Source organism: Lottia gigantea (genome assembly GCF_000327385.1).
Source record: "Lottia gigantea unplaced genomic scaffold LOTGIsca_47, whole genome shotgun sequence".
Taxonomy (NCBI): Eukaryota; Metazoa; Mollusca; class Gastropoda; family Lottiidae; genus Lottia; species Lottia gigantea.
The window spans coordinates 2,245,764-2,265,742 of record NW_008709640.1 but is presented as its reverse complement, the minus strand read 5'-3'; the positions used below and the strand labels follow the sequence as shown (position 1 = coordinate 2,265,742).

The window sequence follows — 19,979 nt, the reverse complement described above, 5'->3', positions numbered from 1 at the left end:
TGTACTTTATTAGCAGACGTGACACAGTCTATTAGTCTGAGAATAATGTCAGGAATTATAAAGGAAGCTATTGGATTCCATGTTTCAACTTGTATAATTTCTGGTTTGTAAAGCATTGCCATATCAATAAGTCCTGACATCTGTTGGTAAGTTATATTATATAATAGTTATAATTGATTTTCATTTTCATTTACACAAAAGAAACTAATGATATTCAATGGATTGTGTTCAAACTACCATTCATGTTCCTATATAAAATTCAAGACCTAAAATGTCAAACTCAAGCTTATGAATGTCACAACAGTTTAAGAAAATTTTATATCAAAAATTTATGATTATATTGAACACAAATATGTTGCAAAACATGCACAAAGCAGCACAAGTAGGGATTTTAGGTGATCAACAAGGACCATGGATGGAATATATTTTAGAACTTTTCCTGTATAAGCTTAGAATATAGATTTGTTTCCATATATTCTTTATGATTACCTCTTTTTCCATGGCAAGAAAACTCAAATATCATATTTTACAAGCAAATATTGCATGGCAATCATGGCTAGTTGCCAGCGCAATTTACATTCCACCCCTCAATTTTTCATTGAATTCCTCTATGCATGCATGTATTATGAAATTGAATTATGATTCAAAGTTCTCATTTATCAATATATTCAGTCTTACCAGCAATCTAATTTGTCAACAACAACACTATGATATGTCTACTATAGCCAAAGTTGTACTAGAGACCTGTATATAAGATTAATTTATAAGGTGATTTATTTACTATGGATGATTAAGTTTAAACCTGTTTTATAATAGATTATCACAACAGTAATCTGATATATCTTACATCTGTCCCTTTACTGTTATAGTATACTATATATTTACAACTAGACATAGTATTTTACAAAACTTCTAAGACATATTAAAATAACTTAAACAATATTATACTTCAAACTTCTGATCTCAAACATAGCTTATCATTATTCAGAAATTACAAATTGTTAAAGGTATAATAATAGATTTTTAATCCAAAGAAACCACTTGTGTAATATTTGGTTTCACTGAATTTCATTGGTTTCTTATCAAATCTAGAAACTAAAATATAAGCTTAAACTTGCTGGAACTTAATTTATTCCTATTTCAAAGACAAAAACAAACAATCAAATTGATAATAGTATAAGTCAGGTATACATGATAAATTAAAATGTTTCTAATTCAGATGAAACAACCAATAGTCAGATATCATACATGATGCATTCATTCCTATTTCAGATGTGGATCCAACGTAGCAAACCAATTAATTCAGATAATAGGTATGATAAATCAAATCCTAATTAGGACGTGGAAAAAACCCCAAACTAATTCAGATTTTTAACAGAATATGATAAATCAGACATACATACGTGATACATTTACTTCCAATTCAGATGAAGACAAAACCAAGCATCTTATTAATTCAGATAACAGAATATGGTAATTCAGATAACATACAAGATGAATTCATTCCTAATTCAGATGTAGTAAAAATCAAGTACCGTACTGGGACTAAATTAATCCAGATAACAGAATATGACAAATTCTATATAAGCTTACATGATAAATTTATTCCCAATTCAGATGTGGACAAAACCAAACAACTAAATTAATTCAGATAACAGAATATGATAATTCAGATATCATTGATACATGATGAATATTTAGGTTGAGAAAATATTGACATTTCTTACCCATAATTGTATCATATCAAGAGTAATAATAATAGCCTGTCTTTCTACCCATTGGCTGACATATTGAATATTTTACTATCAATAGACCTAGTGTTTTATTTATCTTGATATACAATACAAGTTCATTCTTGTTCTTCAACTTCCATTACAGGTTTCAAGATGGAAAACCTTAGTGTACAATCAAGACATGTACTGGTACATAAAGTACACTTGTACAAACCAACAGCACTGGAAATGGATTTAGTGAACTTACACACAAGGAACATTTGTGAATTTGAATACACAGTCAAATTGAGAAGATCCTTTAATGGTTAATTTAAGGTAATAGTTTTTTTCAATTCAATCAAGGATTCAGTATTTGGAATAATTGATTCCTGAATTTGGTTTAATGCCAAATAACCTGATCTTGGATAGCAGACATGAGAAGACGACAATATATGGAAAATATCAACATTCAACAATGGCAAATACAAGCAAATAATAGGTCTTCACTTTTTCAGTTAGCCACTTTGGTTTTGTAATCTGAAATTGTTCATCTTTATCATTAACAAAGAGAGAGGTGGAGATGTCCATGTTTAGATTTTGTCATTGATCCTATGTGGTTGGAAATGGAGTTCAATGGAGCATCTGTTGGCTGTGGTTTGTGTTAGGTCCAGGCCTCCACAAAACCTGCTGTATTTTCCTCCAGTTAAAATTTGTGTCATTGAATGTACTCAGATAATTTTTTTGCTATTTGCAAAAACAACAAACAAATACCAAGCACAAAGAGAGAATTTTGCTCTTAGTAGAAAAAGAGCTCTTAGTAGAAAGCCAACTTAGCTCAAACTGTAGCTTAAAAGTTAAGTAACATCTAAAAGACCATAACCATAAATTTAAAATGCATTGTAAAGCTGACTTATTTTTGCCACAAAAATTACTAAACCCTGACAAAAAAAGAAAAAACCTACCATTTTTACGTCTGTAAGAAAAGAGTTTTCTACCTATATTTATCCTATGATTTTTTTCTACCATTGAGAGATATAGAGAGATATAGTGGTATAAAAACAGTAGAAGGAAATGGTGAGGAATGAACTAATATTATGAGCAAAACATCAGATGTTATAGTTTTAACACCTTGTAGATTCTAGTCCTTATTACCTTACTCTTCTAAAAAAAAATCTTTACTCTTTTGGTGATTCATAGAAAATACTAAAGTATGTTTTGGTTCCAAACTGTGCCTGGCAAGACATATGAAAGTGCTTGCTCTTTGACTATTACCAATGCCAATCTCTCTGCAACTGATGTGTCAAATTAGATTTCCAATCAGAAAGCTTCTTATCTCTTGAAATACATTCCATAAAACTATCTTTTTTACCAAGTAGTTTTAATGTTTTTTTTGTAGGCAAAAAGTATCTCTCAAAACCAAATTTCTTAAAAAAAAGAGTGTCCACCATCAATAAATCTGCATTTGTGCTCATGATATATGACAGTGGAATGATAGAATGTTTCATTGACTTCTGTTCCATAGGCAGTTTAATAGATTCAAGATACTCTCATAAAAATTAACAATTTCACATGTCATGGCCAGTGCTTCCTTGAGTAATCAATGTTTGGGTCTAATCACCTAATTTCTAGGTTAATAAGAGTCAGTATCTAAATCTTTGTGTGGGAACATTTAACAGAGTGACTACAGTAAGCATGAAACTTCAATGAAATTAAAACTCAAATTTCACCAACAGACACAGCTGTTAAAGGATTTATTTTAAAGTCAGGAATAAAAAAAATGACAGGTTCTACTACTATTACCAGATTATACATAGAGTCAATGTTGTAACATAACAGATACTTCATGAGGATGCAGAACTCTTCCTTGTAGAGGTTTGAAAGTTACTTATCATAATTCTATACAGTATGAAAACTTTATTTCAGGATGCTGAACATGCAGTTATTATATATTATTATATAATTGTTGGTGGATATAACAATGGATAAGATAAATTAACATTAACTTATAAGCACCCAGGAGGTAAGAAAATTACAGAATATCATTTGTAGAGAATATATATAATATTCTTGTATGATTTGCATATTTTACCTGATTATTTTCTGATCTATGATATACTGGTACCGTTATAAAGTTTTTTGGATGAAAACAGGAGTAAGCTTATAGTTTTAAAGTTAAAATTGAATGTGATGATGGAAAAACTTTTAATGAAGTTATTCATGAATAAAATGAATAATCCCTCTAATTCATACTGAAACGGCAATAATGATTTTAAAATATTAACAATAGCAAATAATAGGTGTAATGTAAGTTTTTCATAAGTCTGTGAAGCTTGTAAATACCCTTCCTCCCCCTCCCCCCATTACGGATTGCACAGAATTATCAAGCTCTGTCAGCTGGCAAATATATTTCGATATTATTTTTTTATATCATTTATTTTTTTTACCTATATTCAATGTGGTATTTTCAGAGTTATTGATGGTTTTCAATTCAAGTCACTGATGATTAGGCTAAGGATGATGGATTAAGCAAGGATTTAAACAAAGATCACAATGGTAAGATCAGATACTTTTTTAACTATAACGAAGACTATTACAAATGATCTGGCTGGTGATCATAACCTAGCTTGCCAGATATGTAATAAACTGCAAAGAGACTAATGCCCAAAGGCAATAGTTACTATCACAATTTTTTTTGTTTTAAGCAAATAAAGCTACAGTATGACAAGCCTCAGAAAATATCAACTCAATTTTCGAAATGTGAAATTAAAACAAGATCCAGTTTTGTGGATATCCTACGTATAAATCATAACGCACAGGTATATTAAAATGTCCAGATATCAACAGTAAGACACACCTTTTCTCACAGAAGAACAAAATTCTTTTCTCAATCCAAATTAATGCAAAGTTAATGACAATGTAAATAAAGAGTTATAAGCTTATACCAGTTATGTATGCAGGCTAAATTTCATAGAATTATTTAAATTAAGTGTTGGATTGAGTTCACCTCACAGGAAGTGAGTAGGAGTAATTTATCTCAGAAACAAGTTGACACAAAATTTAGAAGTTTAGAGTTAGAAATGAATAAGCTTAATAGAATTAACTATAATTCAGTTTTTTGGTTGATTATAGCTATACACATTAAATACAAATGATATGCTGTTTAAAAGGGACGGGTTTGCCATGTTCAGGGTTGATTTATAGTCTTGAACATATCTTTAAAATAGTCTTCAGAAATACTTGAAATTTACGAAAATTGCATAATTAAAATTGTCTCAAACTAGGAATTTCACTTTCTTACTTTAATTATCTGATGAAATATGGTAGAGTCTCATTATCATTTCAACTTTCAAATGCTGATAATCATGGACAAACATGGATATGAAATTTCCACAATGGCTGTTACTTTTACTTATTAGTTTAGATCCCAGTTTCCCAATCTTGGGTTGTTTCAGGGGTGTGGCCAACTGGTGTAGGAGAAGAATTTATTTTGAATTGAGAAAGCACCTCATATCATCACATGCTGGAAATGTGGATGAAACAAATTTTTGGGGGCGTGATTGCTCCAGGGGTGTGAAGGCTGAAAAAGGTTGGGAACCACTGGGTTAGATAAAAAAAATTCCCATTTTTGAGACTGAGGTACGATTGAACAAATGGATGGCAAACCTGTCCCTTTAAGAAGTGTATTGTTTGTAAGTAAACATTACATACAGTAATATGCAAGAAAGAAAATTAAGAGGATATAATGTAAAGAGTTATTTCCCTTACCTTCAATGACTTCTGCAGCAGGTTTGATAGGTTTTACAAATGGATCAAATGCCACATACAATGATTCTCTACCCAATGTCAGAGTATTCTTAGACTAAAATATTATAATAAAAATATCATTAATTTAAGAGGCAATCAAATCACATCAATTTGAAAGACAATCTTTTCAATCTGTTCTTAAATGAAATAAAATAAGATTTAATGGTACGTCACTACAACATTTACAGATTCTGAAATTTCAAATCAGAAACAAAGTTGTAGATCTTGATAAATTTGCTTTTAGTAAATAAATAAATCAGTAGCAAAATGACTTAACTTGTCAGTACAGACGCAAGCTGAAATTGGTCGTTGTCTAAAGATAGTGTGATTTAATGTCAATTATTAATTCAAGATTTAGTTAAATTCTGCAAATTAAGGTTTATTAGGTTAAAAGATATTTCAAATTGCCCAGTTATATTATAGTTATATTTGCAAATTCAAAATGATAATGATAAATCACTAAACTATATACTTACTCCTCCAATCTTTTCCAGCATATCCCAATTAGCATTATCTGCAAAAACTGAAAGAAAAATATATTTTGTTAGTTTGAATTTGATCCGAGAATGGCATATCTTCTTTTCTTTTTTTTCTTTATCAAACCCTGGAAGTACCATGTACAATGTTGTTCAACTTCAAGGCATTGAAAATACTTACTGTCAGTAGCAGGGACAAATCCTTCATTATCTTCTGCCATTTCATTCTCACCATTACCAAACTCATGAACAGCGTCAAAACTACCAATCATTTCTTTAGAGCCTTGCAAATCAGCAGACGCATTCATATCAGGTGGTGCATCACTTATTTCTTGTTGTGCATCATGGAAAGTGATTTCATCATCACCAGATGTACTTAGCTCTTCTGTAACTGCTTTGGCATTTGGTGACTTTTCCTTAATTGGTGTTTCAGACTTGACATCAGCAGCAGGTGCAAGGTTGGCAGCAAAGTCAAGGTCAGCAGCAGGGTCAACAGCTATGGAATTCACAAGAAATGAAGGTTCCTCCATTGTAGTTGCTTCTAATTCTGTAATTGGGGTATCTTTAACAGAGGGTGGTGGAGGCGCATTTATTTCTATACCACTATCACCATCTGGTATATCAGCTATATTGTCTGCTTCCAGTTCAAGTTTGCTTTTGGGAGCAAATATTTGAATTTCATCATCAACATCCTTAAAACGGAATAACAAAAAACAATCAGTTATATATCTATGATATAAGCTTATTTATTAACAGACTTTTGTGTAAGCTTATACTATCAGAAGAATTTTATTGCATTATTGCTTTTATATATCATATGTTACAAGGTATGTGGAAGGTTTTCACCTGGCTCATAGACAAGACTCGAAACTTGCATTTAGAAAATAAAAATCAATAATATCAAAGCTCTTACCACAAATTGCTTTGGAGATTTACTTTTAGTAGTCGATTTTGGCTTTTTCAGTCCTTTCTTAGGAGTTGGTGTTTTTCTAAAAAAAAAGAATAAGTTTAATGATTATTACATATTTATCCTAAAAGACATAAAAAATTTGAAAAATTCAAAACAATTGTGACTATGATAGCTTTTTAACTCCATGGTTTTAACCTTTGAGGTTTAAATAATGATCAGGTACTCAAAACTCACTTTGGTGTAACAGTTGTCTCGGGAGAGCTTTTAACATCATTTGTTTCTACTCCAGAATCTTTCTCTGGTGTTTTATCTTGAGAGGGCTGTGTGGCGGCTTCCAATGTATCATCTAGTTCTTTAGGTGAATCAGGTTCTACTAATTCAGAATCTTTAGGTGGGCTGGCAGCTACACTTGCTTCAACTTTTGGTGAAACTGCAGGAGACTTGTCTTTCTTAGCTGGAGACTTCTTAGGAGTTACTTTCTTTGTCTTTGGGCTCACTTTTTTCTTGGTTTCAACTTCCCCCTCGTTATTATTGACTAGATTGGTAGGAGGAGAGTTGGAAAGAGCATGACCACTTTTAAATGGATCAATATCGTCTATATTAATATCTTCATTATCAACAGATGGTACTTTGTTATTATTACTATTAATAGGTGGTGAACTACCCAGCTGCTGCTTAGATTGAAATGGATTAAAATCGTCTAAATTATCAAAGTCTATTTGGTAAGAACCTTTTGGTATGGGTAATGGAGAGCTTTCACTAGAGTCAGCCATTTCTGAAAATAAGAAATTCATTTATAAATTAACTTGTGCAAGTTTTTTTTATGTCTTGTCACCATCAAAAAACCTTATTTATTTCATTTTGAATAGTTTAATAAAATTCACTATCACCATATTGATCTTTAGGCCTACTGTCTTACTACTACTACTACTGATCTCTGCGATCAGGTAAACTTTATTCTTCTTCAGAAGAATCCTAGTAGCTTCTAGTTCTTGCCTTTTTATACATTTCAAAGAGAACCAGTTCTGTGGTTTCCTATCTTTTGTCAAAAAATTTCAGTAGCCTGTGATTTGTTTTCAACTCAACTGAATTATCTTCTTGGAGGAAAGTGTGTTTATTCCCACAGTTAAGTCATTTAGTCATCAAACTTTACATTTCCTTTCTTAGAAAAATGGCATAGATCTCAATTTAAAATAGATCTATCAGATCTAGGTCTGTTATGAATAGGCCTTGCCTGTTTTGATAGGCATATTTGTGAAATGTGAACAAATTCCATTCTAGGCTCATTTGTATTTGCAGATAGTGGGAAAGTAGGCTAAGAGTAATAGAATAAGCTCAAAATATTACCATGTTTATGGAATGAAATACTTTAAATACTTATGGTAAATATTTCAACACAATGGAGGCCACCTTTTGTATGACTAAAGTGTTTGGAATGAGACGATAAAAAAAACATATGGAAAAAAAATGGAGGGAGATAGCATATTTGACTTAAAAATACAGTGATCATAAATTAAATTAGCTTAGATTGAGAAAGCGAAACCATATTTATAGCTTAGAAGGTTGCAAAATTTTAATTTATCATAGAAATGTAACCTTTTGATCATAACAAACTATTTCCACAACAAAAATGTATTTAAAAATTCACATCAGAACTTCGCCAAAATCAAATTTCTTTCAATAACATCAGCATTTCGGACTTTAAAAAAGAAGAGTCTATGGAAGGGCGACAATTCATTGGCAAAGCGAATAAAAGTTTGTCGCTATATAAAAAGGCTTCGAAAACAGTTGCATTCCTGTGAATGGTGACAAACAATTTTGAGTTGGACCCCTAGAATGATTTACTGTCTTAACGCATGACTGACTTTTGGAAACTTGCATGAACACTTGCCTTTTGACTTGAGACCCAAGTGGCCTAGAACAGAACCGTGCAATTAGACACTGGCGTAGTTGTAGTCTGAAACAAATATCATTGGAACAGTTAAACACAAGCAGGGAGTGTCATATGCATGGGATAGTTCATAAAAGAAAACTATTAGTCAATGTAATAATTTTTTTCACAATGGATGACAATCTTTTAATTTCATTTTAAGAAAAAAAAAACACAGTAAAACTTGGCTTTGCAATGGCAATGCCTGGTCATGGATGGAAAGTGGAGTCACCTGCATAAAAAAAGCAAAGAAAACATTTGCAAATTAATCAGATTGTTTCATAAGTTTTCCCTTTTTTGCAAAATAGAACATCTCCATTTGTTATGATTATGATCCAGTCATATTTTCTTTTTTTTTACAATTGCAGACTGAGATAGTTAGAAATGTGTCATGTTTTCATGCAAGATGATGCTGATACACTTTTACATAACAAATTTGTGGTCATCATTGGAGATTCTGGTAAGCGTGCTTCCGTATGTCTTGCATTATTATGAGTTTATTGAACTCCTTCATATAGATTTTAGATAATTCATATTTTTAATATAGCCTATCGTTTCAAAGTTAATAGCAGCTGTTTTATGTATTTCAGTTCAGAGAGGGGTATATAAAGATCTGGTGATGCTATTAAATAGAAACAAATATTTAACATATAAAAATCTTAAATCGAAGGTAACGATGATACCCTTTTTTTTTTGATGAACACTAGATCACAAGAAAACAGGAAGCAATCTCAATAATTAAGCAGTATTGAGCTTTTTTCAGCTTCCATTGTATTATTGCTTTACACAGACATCATGTTGAAATACTATGTCATAAAATATTTTCATACCCCCATATTTTATTATTGTCTCCCTTGTCCATGCGCCTTCATCTCTGTATGTGACTTAGCACCCATGTCCCATGTTCCTCTGACAGCTTGTGTCTATCTATTCACATTTCATACTCAGTCTTCAACTGATTGTCATAATACTTGGTATATAGTAGGTATTCAATCATGGTTAAAAGAGCCCCTTCACTATCCGTGTAACCAATCATACCTTAGTTTCAGAAACAGGATTTTTTTTTTTGCTTACATAATCAGTAATAGTGTTCACAGCTCATCATCAAAATTTGAGCCTTCAATTCCATGTGTATCCATAATTATTCACATTTGAAAGTTAAAAATTCGACTTGAATTTTAGTGAGACTATGCCATATATAGAAAACACATATAGTAATAGACAGTGAAATTTCTAGTTTGAGGTATATTTGGAGGGATTATGCGATTTTCGTGCGTTTTGGTACTTCTTAAGACTATTAAAGCACAATCAAGACCCAAATCAATCCCCGATAATGCCTCCTGTTCCCCTCTAACCCCCAAGATCTTAAAATAGTGAAAATGGAAACAGCACCTTTTGTTTTCAACAGATTTTCATAAAACTTGGTGTCTGAATATCAAGTGACAAAGATTGTTTTACCAGACACGTTCCAAAGTGCTTGAATTTCGAAAAAACAGAAACAGTACAAGTGTTCACAGCTCACTGTTCAAATTTCCAGAATTATCAAAGTTTGAAAGTTAAAATGATGACTCGTCTTTTCTAGAGTCTTTGCCATATATAAAAAGACATATACAGAAAAGAAAGGAAAATTGTTACTTTGAGGTATATTTGAAGTGATTTTCGTGCAGTGAAGACTATTTACATATGTTCAAGACCCAAATCAACCCCCCAAAATGTTCTTTTAAATATTATTAATTATTTGCAGGGTGAAGTAACATTTGAAGGAGATGAACTAATAGAAGGTGGTGTACTAGGTAAAATGGTGAATGGTATAAACTATAGAGAAGTAAGACAGTATAATTCTGAAGATCATTTAATCAGATTTTATTTTGTAACAAGATGTTATAACCAGTATGTAGAGAGTATATTGTTAGATTTAATGAAGGAACCTAAACCAGATGTAGTGATGATGAATTCATGTTTATGGGACATAACTAGGTGAGACAAATTTTTAGTGATGAATTTCATAAGCTTATTTTTTTCATTCGACACAAAAGAAAGAAAGAAAAAATATTACAAGGATGAAAAATGAGGTTCACAAGGATTCTTTCTACCGGTTGGTCTTTGGTGTTCTGTAGCACAGTTGGTCACAGTGTTTGTTCCGAACAAATGGTGGTTGTGGGTTCTAATCTCGGTCAGCATGTGAAAATCTGATGTCCATAAATAAGCCATCTTCATTCATAATTCCAGCAACCCAGCTGTAAATGGGTACAGATCAATGCTAATTTATATTTGGCTTGAAAATTAAATCTGAATATTAATATTTTAGGTATGGACGTAATGCTATCAATGAATATAAAGATAATCTTCAGAAATGCATCAAACGGTTTAAAGAGACACTGCCGCCACATTGTTTATTTGTCTGGAACTGTACGTTACCAATTTCCAGGAATGCCAGAGGTGGATTTCTGATTCCAGAAGTGGAATTCCGAAATGGTACTTTACGTCTAGACATTATTGAAGCTAATTATTATGCCAGAGAGATTGTGGCTTATCACAAATTTGATGTCCTAGATTTGCACTTTCATTTACGTACCCAGTTAAACAGAAGGGCAACTGATGGTATACATTGGGATAACACTGCTCATAGACGTATAACAAATTTAATTTTGACTCACATAGCTAAGTCTTGGAATTTTGATTTCAGTTCATTAGTTAAAAATGAGGAGATATCCATTACAGTCAATTTTAAAAGTTCCTCAGAGCATAACCTACATGCGAGAAGTTATAGTTTTGATAACGGTTTCAAAAGCAAAAATGATGATCCATTTTACAACTCCAATTACAAATGTCATATGAGATCTAGAACAGTAGACTCTGGACAGAATAAATATGACTCTAGCTATGATCTGACTGGCTTAGATTATGGCTATGGTTATGGCTTTAACCACAGTGATGCTGGCTTTAAGCACATTGATTCTGGCTTTAACCACAATGATGTTAGCTTTAACCACACTGATTTTGGCTTTAACCCCAATGATTCTGGCTTTAACCACAATGATTCTGGCACATGGTTTAATGATTATAACTATCAATTTAATCCTAATCATGCCAGCTCAGGTCATGGTCACTCAAACAACTTCTCAAACTCGAACTATATTGCAAGTTCAAATCACACACAGCAAAGTGAGCATGATCATGATTATTATGATGGTATCGGTGGAGTCAAATCATACTCAGTTAACCGCATTATTAACCATAAAGCGAGTAGTAATATTGGTCCTATTCGCCAACTATCTCGCACTGTCACTAATAATCATCCTTATAATTATAGATCATATCATTAGAATCAAAATTATTCTGATCAAACAACTCTGACTTTACTGATGAATCCAAAGTGATTTAGACCAATAACATCGCTCTCTGATTATTTTCTGTATTCGTTACCTCTCAGATACTGAGAGTTCACAGTGGGAAGTATATGTAGTAATTGCAACTTGGTACACATCCTCATATGACTGCAACTCAATATTAGTAGTTTAGAATATTAATCATTCCTCCTAACTCCCATTTACCAGAGAAGTAACGAATACAGCATGAGAGCAGAAACAATTTAGGGAACTAAAATTTTTTTTTTTTTTAAATATTGGTCCATATTAATGCAGTTTCAACCAATCAGTATTGTTACTTTCAAAAACATTCTGAAAATAAGGTTGTTTCTAATTGCTTTGGAATCTTAATATTTATTTCTAAATATCTGGGATTTATTTCAATATTTTACTCAAGTCAAAAACCGTCCAAAAACATTCTGTGGATAACAGAATGTATATATTTTGTTTGTTGTTTTTTAAATTTATATGTATATAGTTTATTCTTATCCCTAGTGCTAGAATGTTTATCATTTGAAAGTGCTTTTATTGAGAATGCAAAAGTGCCTGGTATGTTATTATTTCTTTAACCTAAATTTACTAGTCGGACATGAACATAATAAATGTTATTTATATCTCATATCAAAATATATTTGGTAGATGTAGTTTTGACAACAGATAAAACTTTTATAACTTTGAGCACCGTAAAACTAAAAATAAGATATTTCAAAGCATTTATGCTGTGGTATTGCTACATTGGGTTTTAAATATATTGGATATGGACATTCCATTCAAGTTTTAATTATGGTTGTTGCACTTTGCTGTTCCTACATCTGTCAGCAAGTTATATATTTTATCAGATTATGAGGGAAATTGGATGTTTATGTCGATTAATGACATCAATGAAGACAACTTGGTATAATGTTTGACCTACATATTACTGAAAAACTACTTAATTTCTTATTATCTTGTCTAGCAACCACATTTTTGAAAAGAAATGAATGTCAATTCTTTAGTGTTTGCATAGTTTTTCAATTAACATTCCGTCCATTCTACGTTCCAATCATTACAATTATCAGCCTTATTTATTTTCATTATATTCTTTGTTGAATTTTTCATGTTATTACATTTTGCCAAAGATTACTTGTGTTTGATTTTTTTGCCAAAGATTACTTGTGTTTGATTTTTTTGCCAAAGATTACTTGTGTTTGATTTTTTTTCCAAAGATTACTTCTGTTTGATTTTTTTGCCAAAGATTTAAATAAAGTCTTTAATTGAAAAAAGTTTGTTAATGTATCACATCATTTGATTAGTTATGCCAGGCAGCAGATTTAGAGACATGTAAAACAATATGAATGGTTTTGTCTTCATCCTCACATACACATTACTAGTCAATGTATGGTTAAATATTCTAAATGATCAAATGAAAGTCCTCAGAATATGGGTTCTGATCTCGATCGGCGTGAAGAAAGGATCCTTAAGTGTGAACCGAAGTAATATAGTTTTTTCTTATGTCATAGTTACTTTGCTTGAATGATCCATGTGGCATATAGCATACATCAAGAGAAATGGGAATGTCTTGCTCCATCTTTGTCTATGGATTTATGAACTAGATAAAGTATGGATGATATAATTTATTTCAATAAACAATGTAATAACAAAATGTTTTGCCTGATTTTTTTTTTGTTGAGAATTTTCATTATTGACAATTCATTGTTCACAATCTTAACAACAAAATGTTAAAAGAATTAAACCATACAATTTTGTGGGTAATTCATTTACAATACGTTTTAAATTCTTTTTTTAACACTAATTTTATCATTTGAATTTTGGAAATAACTTCTCAAGAAATGAAATTATATTATTTATTAAGTTGATGAATCTCAAGTCTTTCTTAAAAATGTATCAAATATACCAGATTATTTATGAAATCTTTACTTTTACGTAACATTAAGCATCGTTTGAATTTATAAATGAATTTCTTCATATTTACAGTATGAAAAAGATGAAATTTTCTATGACGTGAAGATCTTTACAGCCACATTAAAATAAGATTATAATTATCAAGATGTACATCAATTTTTCTCTACACCATGAAAGATGACTGTACAGATAAAAGGCAGTAACAGTCTTGGTCGGTAATTTTTGTCGCCAACGAGAGTCTTGTCAAGAGTTTCACCGCCCGGCTGCAAGAACGCAAGTAGACAAAAATCACCAGTCAATCGTTTCCACTATGGCGATAATCATGCAATTTACAAGAAAATTATTCTGATTGGATGATGACTGTCTTGTAAACAATGAAATAATTGGCGCCAAATAGCAATTTAGAAACGAGATAATCTGGTCGTGGAAGCGTTGATTTTACTCAAGATTCGAGACAAAAATCAGCAACCAAGACTGTTTGTGTGCTCAAACTCTTTCATGTATTAAGTAAAGTATCTTAATGTACACATATAACAGAAAGTTAAAAAGCAATAGCCCTGCTGAGACGAATATTCATAAGACAACCGGACAGAAATGAATGTGTTATTCATGTTCACAACATGGAGTTAGTACTGTACAATTTGTTATTTTTTTGTAAGTTCTTGAAGACTTTTAAGATATGCTTCATGAAGAGTAGACATAAAATTTGTATCATTTTTCAATAAATAACAGAATGCTTGATGTAGTTGTTGTTTCGTTAAAGCAGCCACTGGAGCTGGACTAGATTCATCAAGTTCCGAACTTTCTGATAAACATAGATGATCACTACCAGTAACATTTAATGAAGCACTAGATGAAGGGTTGGATGGGTTCAGTTTAGAGCCAGTATTTTTGGTGAATGCCATTGGAGATAAGAGAACATCTGGACAAGATATTGAACCACCAACATCCTTTTCAATATCAGATGAAGACACTCTAGGCATGTATACTTGTGGTGGATGTGATGCAACCTCAGAAGGTTTCAATAATGGAGCAGGTAGGCTATCAGAAGATCTGGGGGAGAGGTGTAATTCATCAGTACCCTGAGATGGGTTCCGTTCACGTAAGGATGTTTGATCTTGCTCTATCTGGTCAACTGTTGGAGTTTTGTTGATCAACTGCATCAATAAAGGATGAAGATCTTGTTTGTTATCACCATCTGGTTGAGATATAGATCTTTGGAGTGCTGAGGGTTTAGTAACATCAGGTAATTCTGGTCTGTGTTGATTAATACTTGCTTTTCTGAATAAAGCTTCAATAGACATAGGATTATCACCCCCTTGTATACCCAGCTCAGGACTATTCCCTTCTTGTTTCATGGTATGAGTTTCTTGTTTCACTGGTGTTGGTCGGATCAATGGTTGTTCTCTAGAGTAAAGACCACTTCCTAAATTATCTGTCATTGACTGAGGTTCAGAACGTTTCACAACCGTCGATTTTGATTGATCATATTCGTGTTGAGCTTTAGTTAGAATTTTCATGATATCTACTGTTGATGATGCTGAACTTTCTTGAGCTTGAGGAACAACGGCATGGGGCACTTGCTGAATTTGTTGTGTCATACGAATATGTGTAACACTAACATTTGATAACTCTGGGGTTGTTTGCTGAACAGATTGTGCCGTTCTATTCATCAACAATCCTAATCGGGAACACTCATTCTTTTCATAAAACCATATACCAAATATATGCTTATCATTTCTGTATAGTAGGAATGGTTCTTGTACTTGGAACTCTAATGTTTTTGTGAAAGGTTCTATCAAGTTTTGTAAACCAAGTCTATTCAGAATCATGAAACCATACAAAGGAGCCGCTGATCTTCTGTATATGAAAAGAGTTCCTTCAATTGATGTTTTCTCCCATTCATTTGTCTTCGAACTAAAAGAATAAAGAGCGACTTGTGAAGCAGTGTCAATTATTTCTGATATAAATGGATCCCTTTGTTGAAGAGCTGCTAAATTCATTCGACTTTCCGCCATGATTGCGATATAAAAGTTTCACTTGGTTTACACGCCGGATCTAAATGATGTCTTGTCACGGATTAAAACACAAATCTCACAAATTATAATTTTTTGAAGATTTCACGAAGTAGTCCTCTATGGTTGAACAGTAGAAATCATTTTGGTGAGTACAGAAGCCGATGATTCAATCTCCCCTTTCTGTTATAATATTGATTGGAGAGAATTATTCAGATAATCAAGTGTAACTTCCGTCAAGTATTACCTCCCTTGTGCTTCCTTTACTCTCTGTAAGCAATAATGAGTTTTGTACTGTTTTTGTGGGAAATATCGCAATGAATATTTATTTATGCTACATTTGAATAAAGAATATGTTAAAAGAATCCATAACTGACATTTCTATGCTCAATTTAACCCTGTGGCAGTGGCCTGTATCAGTGCCATCCTTAACTCCAATGACAATGACAAGCCTCTACCCCAATCCCCCCTCTCCCCCCCTCCCTCTCCCTCTCTCCCCTTGTCCCCAACATCATTTTTGAGATGAATGACAGTGGAGCTTAAACGAATTTAAAAAAAATTCAAAATGTATTTCAGAAAAACTGTTTAAAGATGTCTCTAGGAATTGTCAGTTATTCCAGTTCTGATGAAGAGGGAATTAACTTTTCGGATTCCAAGATACCAGAATTAACAGAAAAAAATTTAAGGAAAAGGTAACAAAATAAATTATGCTGAGTTGACAAAACTCATCAAATATTGGCATCAGGTGTGCGGTTTGAATGTGCAAGGAATAAGAAATGTAATGTGCTATATAGCTCTGATGTTTCAGAGCACAAGGCACTAGATAAAAAAAAGGGTTATATTGCAGCATTCTATCCACTGAAGAAAACATAGCTTTTTTAAAGAATAATACTTTATTTTTACAGGAAATTTGAAGATTTGAAATTACCTGTGCCAGATTCTATACAAAATATGTTTAAACAACAAAAGAAACATGAAGATAATCCAGTTAGACATGAGGGTAGAATACGAAGTTTTGAACATGTTGAAGGAAATTGGGCGACTCATGTTTACATACCATGTAGGTATATCAATAAATTCATTTTTCACCACTAACCAATAGATTAAAGGGTTTATGGGATTCTTATGAATTTTCAGAATTAAAATGTGGCATCCTGTTCCCATACAATTAGCCAAGGACTCCTTTGAAAGTTAAACTGTTCATTATGAAATTCTCACATTTAGCTGGAAGATGGGATCTTCACTGGTAGATAGGATTTTCACTGGTAGATAGGATCTTCACAAACCTAAGTCAATATCCTTGTACACATTGTTATTTTCTAGTTATTTCTTTCTTTTGCAATTTATTCTTTGTATTCTTTCAAAAACTGAATGTCTTCCATGTAATATTTTCTCTTTGTAGATTTGAAAGAAGACAGATTTATATCAATGGTAGATGAAGTTTTAAAATGTTTACATCCATTAGACTTTCACAAAATGTCTGAATTTCATTTAAGTTTATCAAGAACAGTGACAATACGACATCACTGGATAGATTCTCTTACACAATCTCTACAAAAATCATTTCAACATATAAACAGGTTTGTATTCTCACTCCAAGTTACAAGCCAAAAGCAGATGCCAGAAGCACTGGCACTGGCATCAGAATTTTTCTTACCTTGAGGAGGATTCAAACCCATAGACTCTTATCTCTATGCAGACGACAATTCAACTCGCTACTGACTGTGCTATTCCACTGACATTAGTTATGGTACTAGGAGGTGAAAGTCACACTGGCCCAACTCTCGCAAGCACTAGCAGTGGCATCAGAATTCACAGCACCTAATCATCTACTAGACAACAATCCAACTCGCTACCATCTGAGCTATTCTACTGCCACTGCCATGGTGTGGGCCAGTGATAACTCATAAATAAGAATTGACTATGTTCTATTGGAATAGCTTCATTTCTACTGTTTGTGATTATCCATACCTCTTGGCAGAGTCTTTTCCAATTTCATTTTTACCCAGACATCAGGTAAAAATTATCACCTGAACAAGTACAACCTAAGATGTAACTTTAGCATTGGATCCTTATGCAAATTTTTACTATTATAACTATTTGATCTCCTATTTGAATTATGTTTTTAGATTTATATGCTGTCTGTCAACATTTAAGTTTTACACAAATGATGAAAAAAACAGGTAAGCAAGATAAAATGTATATCTAGATATTATATGTTGTGAAAAAGTTGCTTATCGTTCGTTGCGAATAATGATAGCGATCATAAGTTCCTTTCATTATTCATGACCATATGCAACTGGTAATTGCTATAATAGAGCACCTTTTTTTAACTTATGATAAGATGTATTATAGACTATTAAGATTTTTAATATGGTCAAGGTATCATTTCTTAAATGTTTCAATCGTAAACTAACTAGGTGCAATCAATGTGTTACTGGCTACCTTTCATGTTTTTTGTTCTTTAAATTCTCAATCAAAAATTTACGTAGTTGAAAAGTGAATATAAAATGAATAAAAAAAGTAGATATCACTTTTTGATGACGTATGTAGTCAAAAGATTTTATAAGGATTATTTTTTGTACTTTTAGAACATTTCTAAGTTTACAAGTATCAGATTCAAGGAATAGATTAAAAGAGTTGACTGATTTAGTTGACACTTGTTTTGAAGAATTTCACCTGGAAAAGTATTATAAGGTTAGTGTATATTTTTTTAATATTACTCATATTGGTTTTTTGACAGATTTACCTCTTCTGCTGATATAACTTAAAGGCATTGGTTGCCCTTTTTGGGGTTGATTTGGGTCTTGAAGTTATGTAAATAGTTTTCAGAATTTTTAGAACTGCACGAAGATGACATAATTCCTTCAAAATTACTTCAAAATAGAAACTTCAATGCCTATTTCTATATATATCTTTTATATACATCACTGATAAGTTTAGCTAAAAACAATTGTAAAACTGTTATACTTTTTACTGTTACAGAATCCATCTTATCATATCAGTATTGGTTGGTGTTTAAATAATGTTATTGATAAAATAACAAATAAACAACATACTTGTTTACAGGTAAGACTGTCTTTTTAATTCTTTTTGTGATAATGGGAACAAAAAGAGTATAAGACAATGTTCTAGCTTAAAGAATTTGAGTTATTTTATATATAATATTCATTTGTCTTATTTGTGTCTTACATTTTATTAACTTAATGATACAGCTGTAACATAATGAATTGCCCATGTGTTTTTGACCTCATACCTTGATTAAAATAAATTTGAATTGTATTTCAGGAAACATTGGACAGTTTTCTAGAAGAAAATGAAGATTTGAACTACATTGATGTAGATTCTATACAGTGTAAAACTGGTAATAAAGCTTTTACATTTCGTCTGAAAGACAGTTGAACATGTGAAGAGGCAAAGAAAAATAACTGAAGAAAATAATGGGATTAGTTACGTTTGATCACAATGAGATAGCTGAAAGCCCATGGATCAAGACAGGACAGATACACATTAGGAATTTACAGAAATTACTGGAGCAACTTCAGTCTTTAGTGCTTTGGTTGGTATACCTAGCAAAAGCAAAGACCCTTGTGTCAAACATCTATAAGAAATTACAACTGTGTCCAAAATGGTCCTGGTGTAGTTAATGTTAGTAGAAGAAAAATCTTTTGCAAGAGAGTAAAAAAAATGAATGAAGTGGCTTTTGTAATAAATATTTATTAATTCAATGTCTTAGCACTTCATTTACATTCATACAAGAAATATGCCAGTTGAGTCCCTTGTAGGACTTAGATATACAAGCTTGCATTTCACATTCAAATATGTACATTTTGTTCCATTTAGATCTGCATAAATGTACATG

The 19,979-nt window shown here is 31.9% G+C and overlaps 4 protein-coding genes across 4 annotated transcripts; 2 read left to right on the top strand and 2 right to left on the bottom strand.

The window, feature by feature from the left end:
* Nucleotides 1–4,475: 4,475 nt before the first annotated feature.
* Nucleotides 4,476–8,589, bottom strand: LOTGIDRAFT_234195 (hypothetical protein; the record flags this gene model as incomplete). The annotated part of the gene is made up of 7 exons (XM_009061358.1): nucleotides 8,499–8,589; nucleotides 7,137–7,677; nucleotides 6,906–6,981; nucleotides 6,174–6,684; nucleotides 5,993–6,039; nucleotides 5,478–5,571; nucleotides 4,476–4,504 (listed from the first exon to the last, which is right to left on the bottom strand). The coding sequence occupies exons 2-7, from the start codon at nucleotides 7,673–7,675 to the stop codon at nucleotides 4,476–4,478; spliced, it is 1,296 nt and encodes a 431-aa protein (XP_009059606.1). The 5' UTR covers nucleotides 7,676–7,677; nucleotides 8,499–8,589.
* Nucleotides 8,590–9,216: 627 nt separating this feature from the next.
* On the top strand, nucleotides 9,217–11,504 carry LOTGIDRAFT_124460 (hypothetical protein; the record flags this gene model as incomplete). Its single annotated transcript, XM_009061357.1, has 4 exons — nucleotides 9,217–9,292; nucleotides 9,423–9,502; nucleotides 10,577–10,809; nucleotides 11,141–11,504. Coding segments are annotated over 4 exons (753 nt in total), but the record flags the coding sequence as incomplete, so codon positions are not given.
* A 4,262-nt stretch (nucleotides 11,505–15,766) lies between these two features.
* Nucleotides 15,767–16,105, bottom strand: LOTGIDRAFT_77631 (hypothetical protein; the record flags this gene model as incomplete). Its single annotated transcript, XM_009061237.1, has 1 exon — nucleotides 15,767–16,105. A coding segment is annotated over one exon (339 nt), but the record flags the coding sequence as incomplete, so codon positions are not given.
* Nucleotides 16,106–16,708: 603 nt separating this feature from the next.
* Nucleotides 16,709–19,519, top strand: LOTGIDRAFT_164857 (hypothetical protein; the record flags this gene model as incomplete). Its single annotated transcript, XM_009061356.1, has 7 exons — nucleotides 16,709–16,809; nucleotides 17,023–17,177; nucleotides 17,520–17,697; nucleotides 18,247–18,300; nucleotides 18,709–18,814; nucleotides 19,103–19,186; nucleotides 19,406–19,519. 7 exons carry the CDS (start codon nucleotides 16,709–16,711, stop codon nucleotides 19,517–19,519), a joined length of 792 nt encoding a protein of 263 aa, XP_009059604.1.
* Nucleotides 19,520–19,979: the final 460 nt, after the last annotated feature.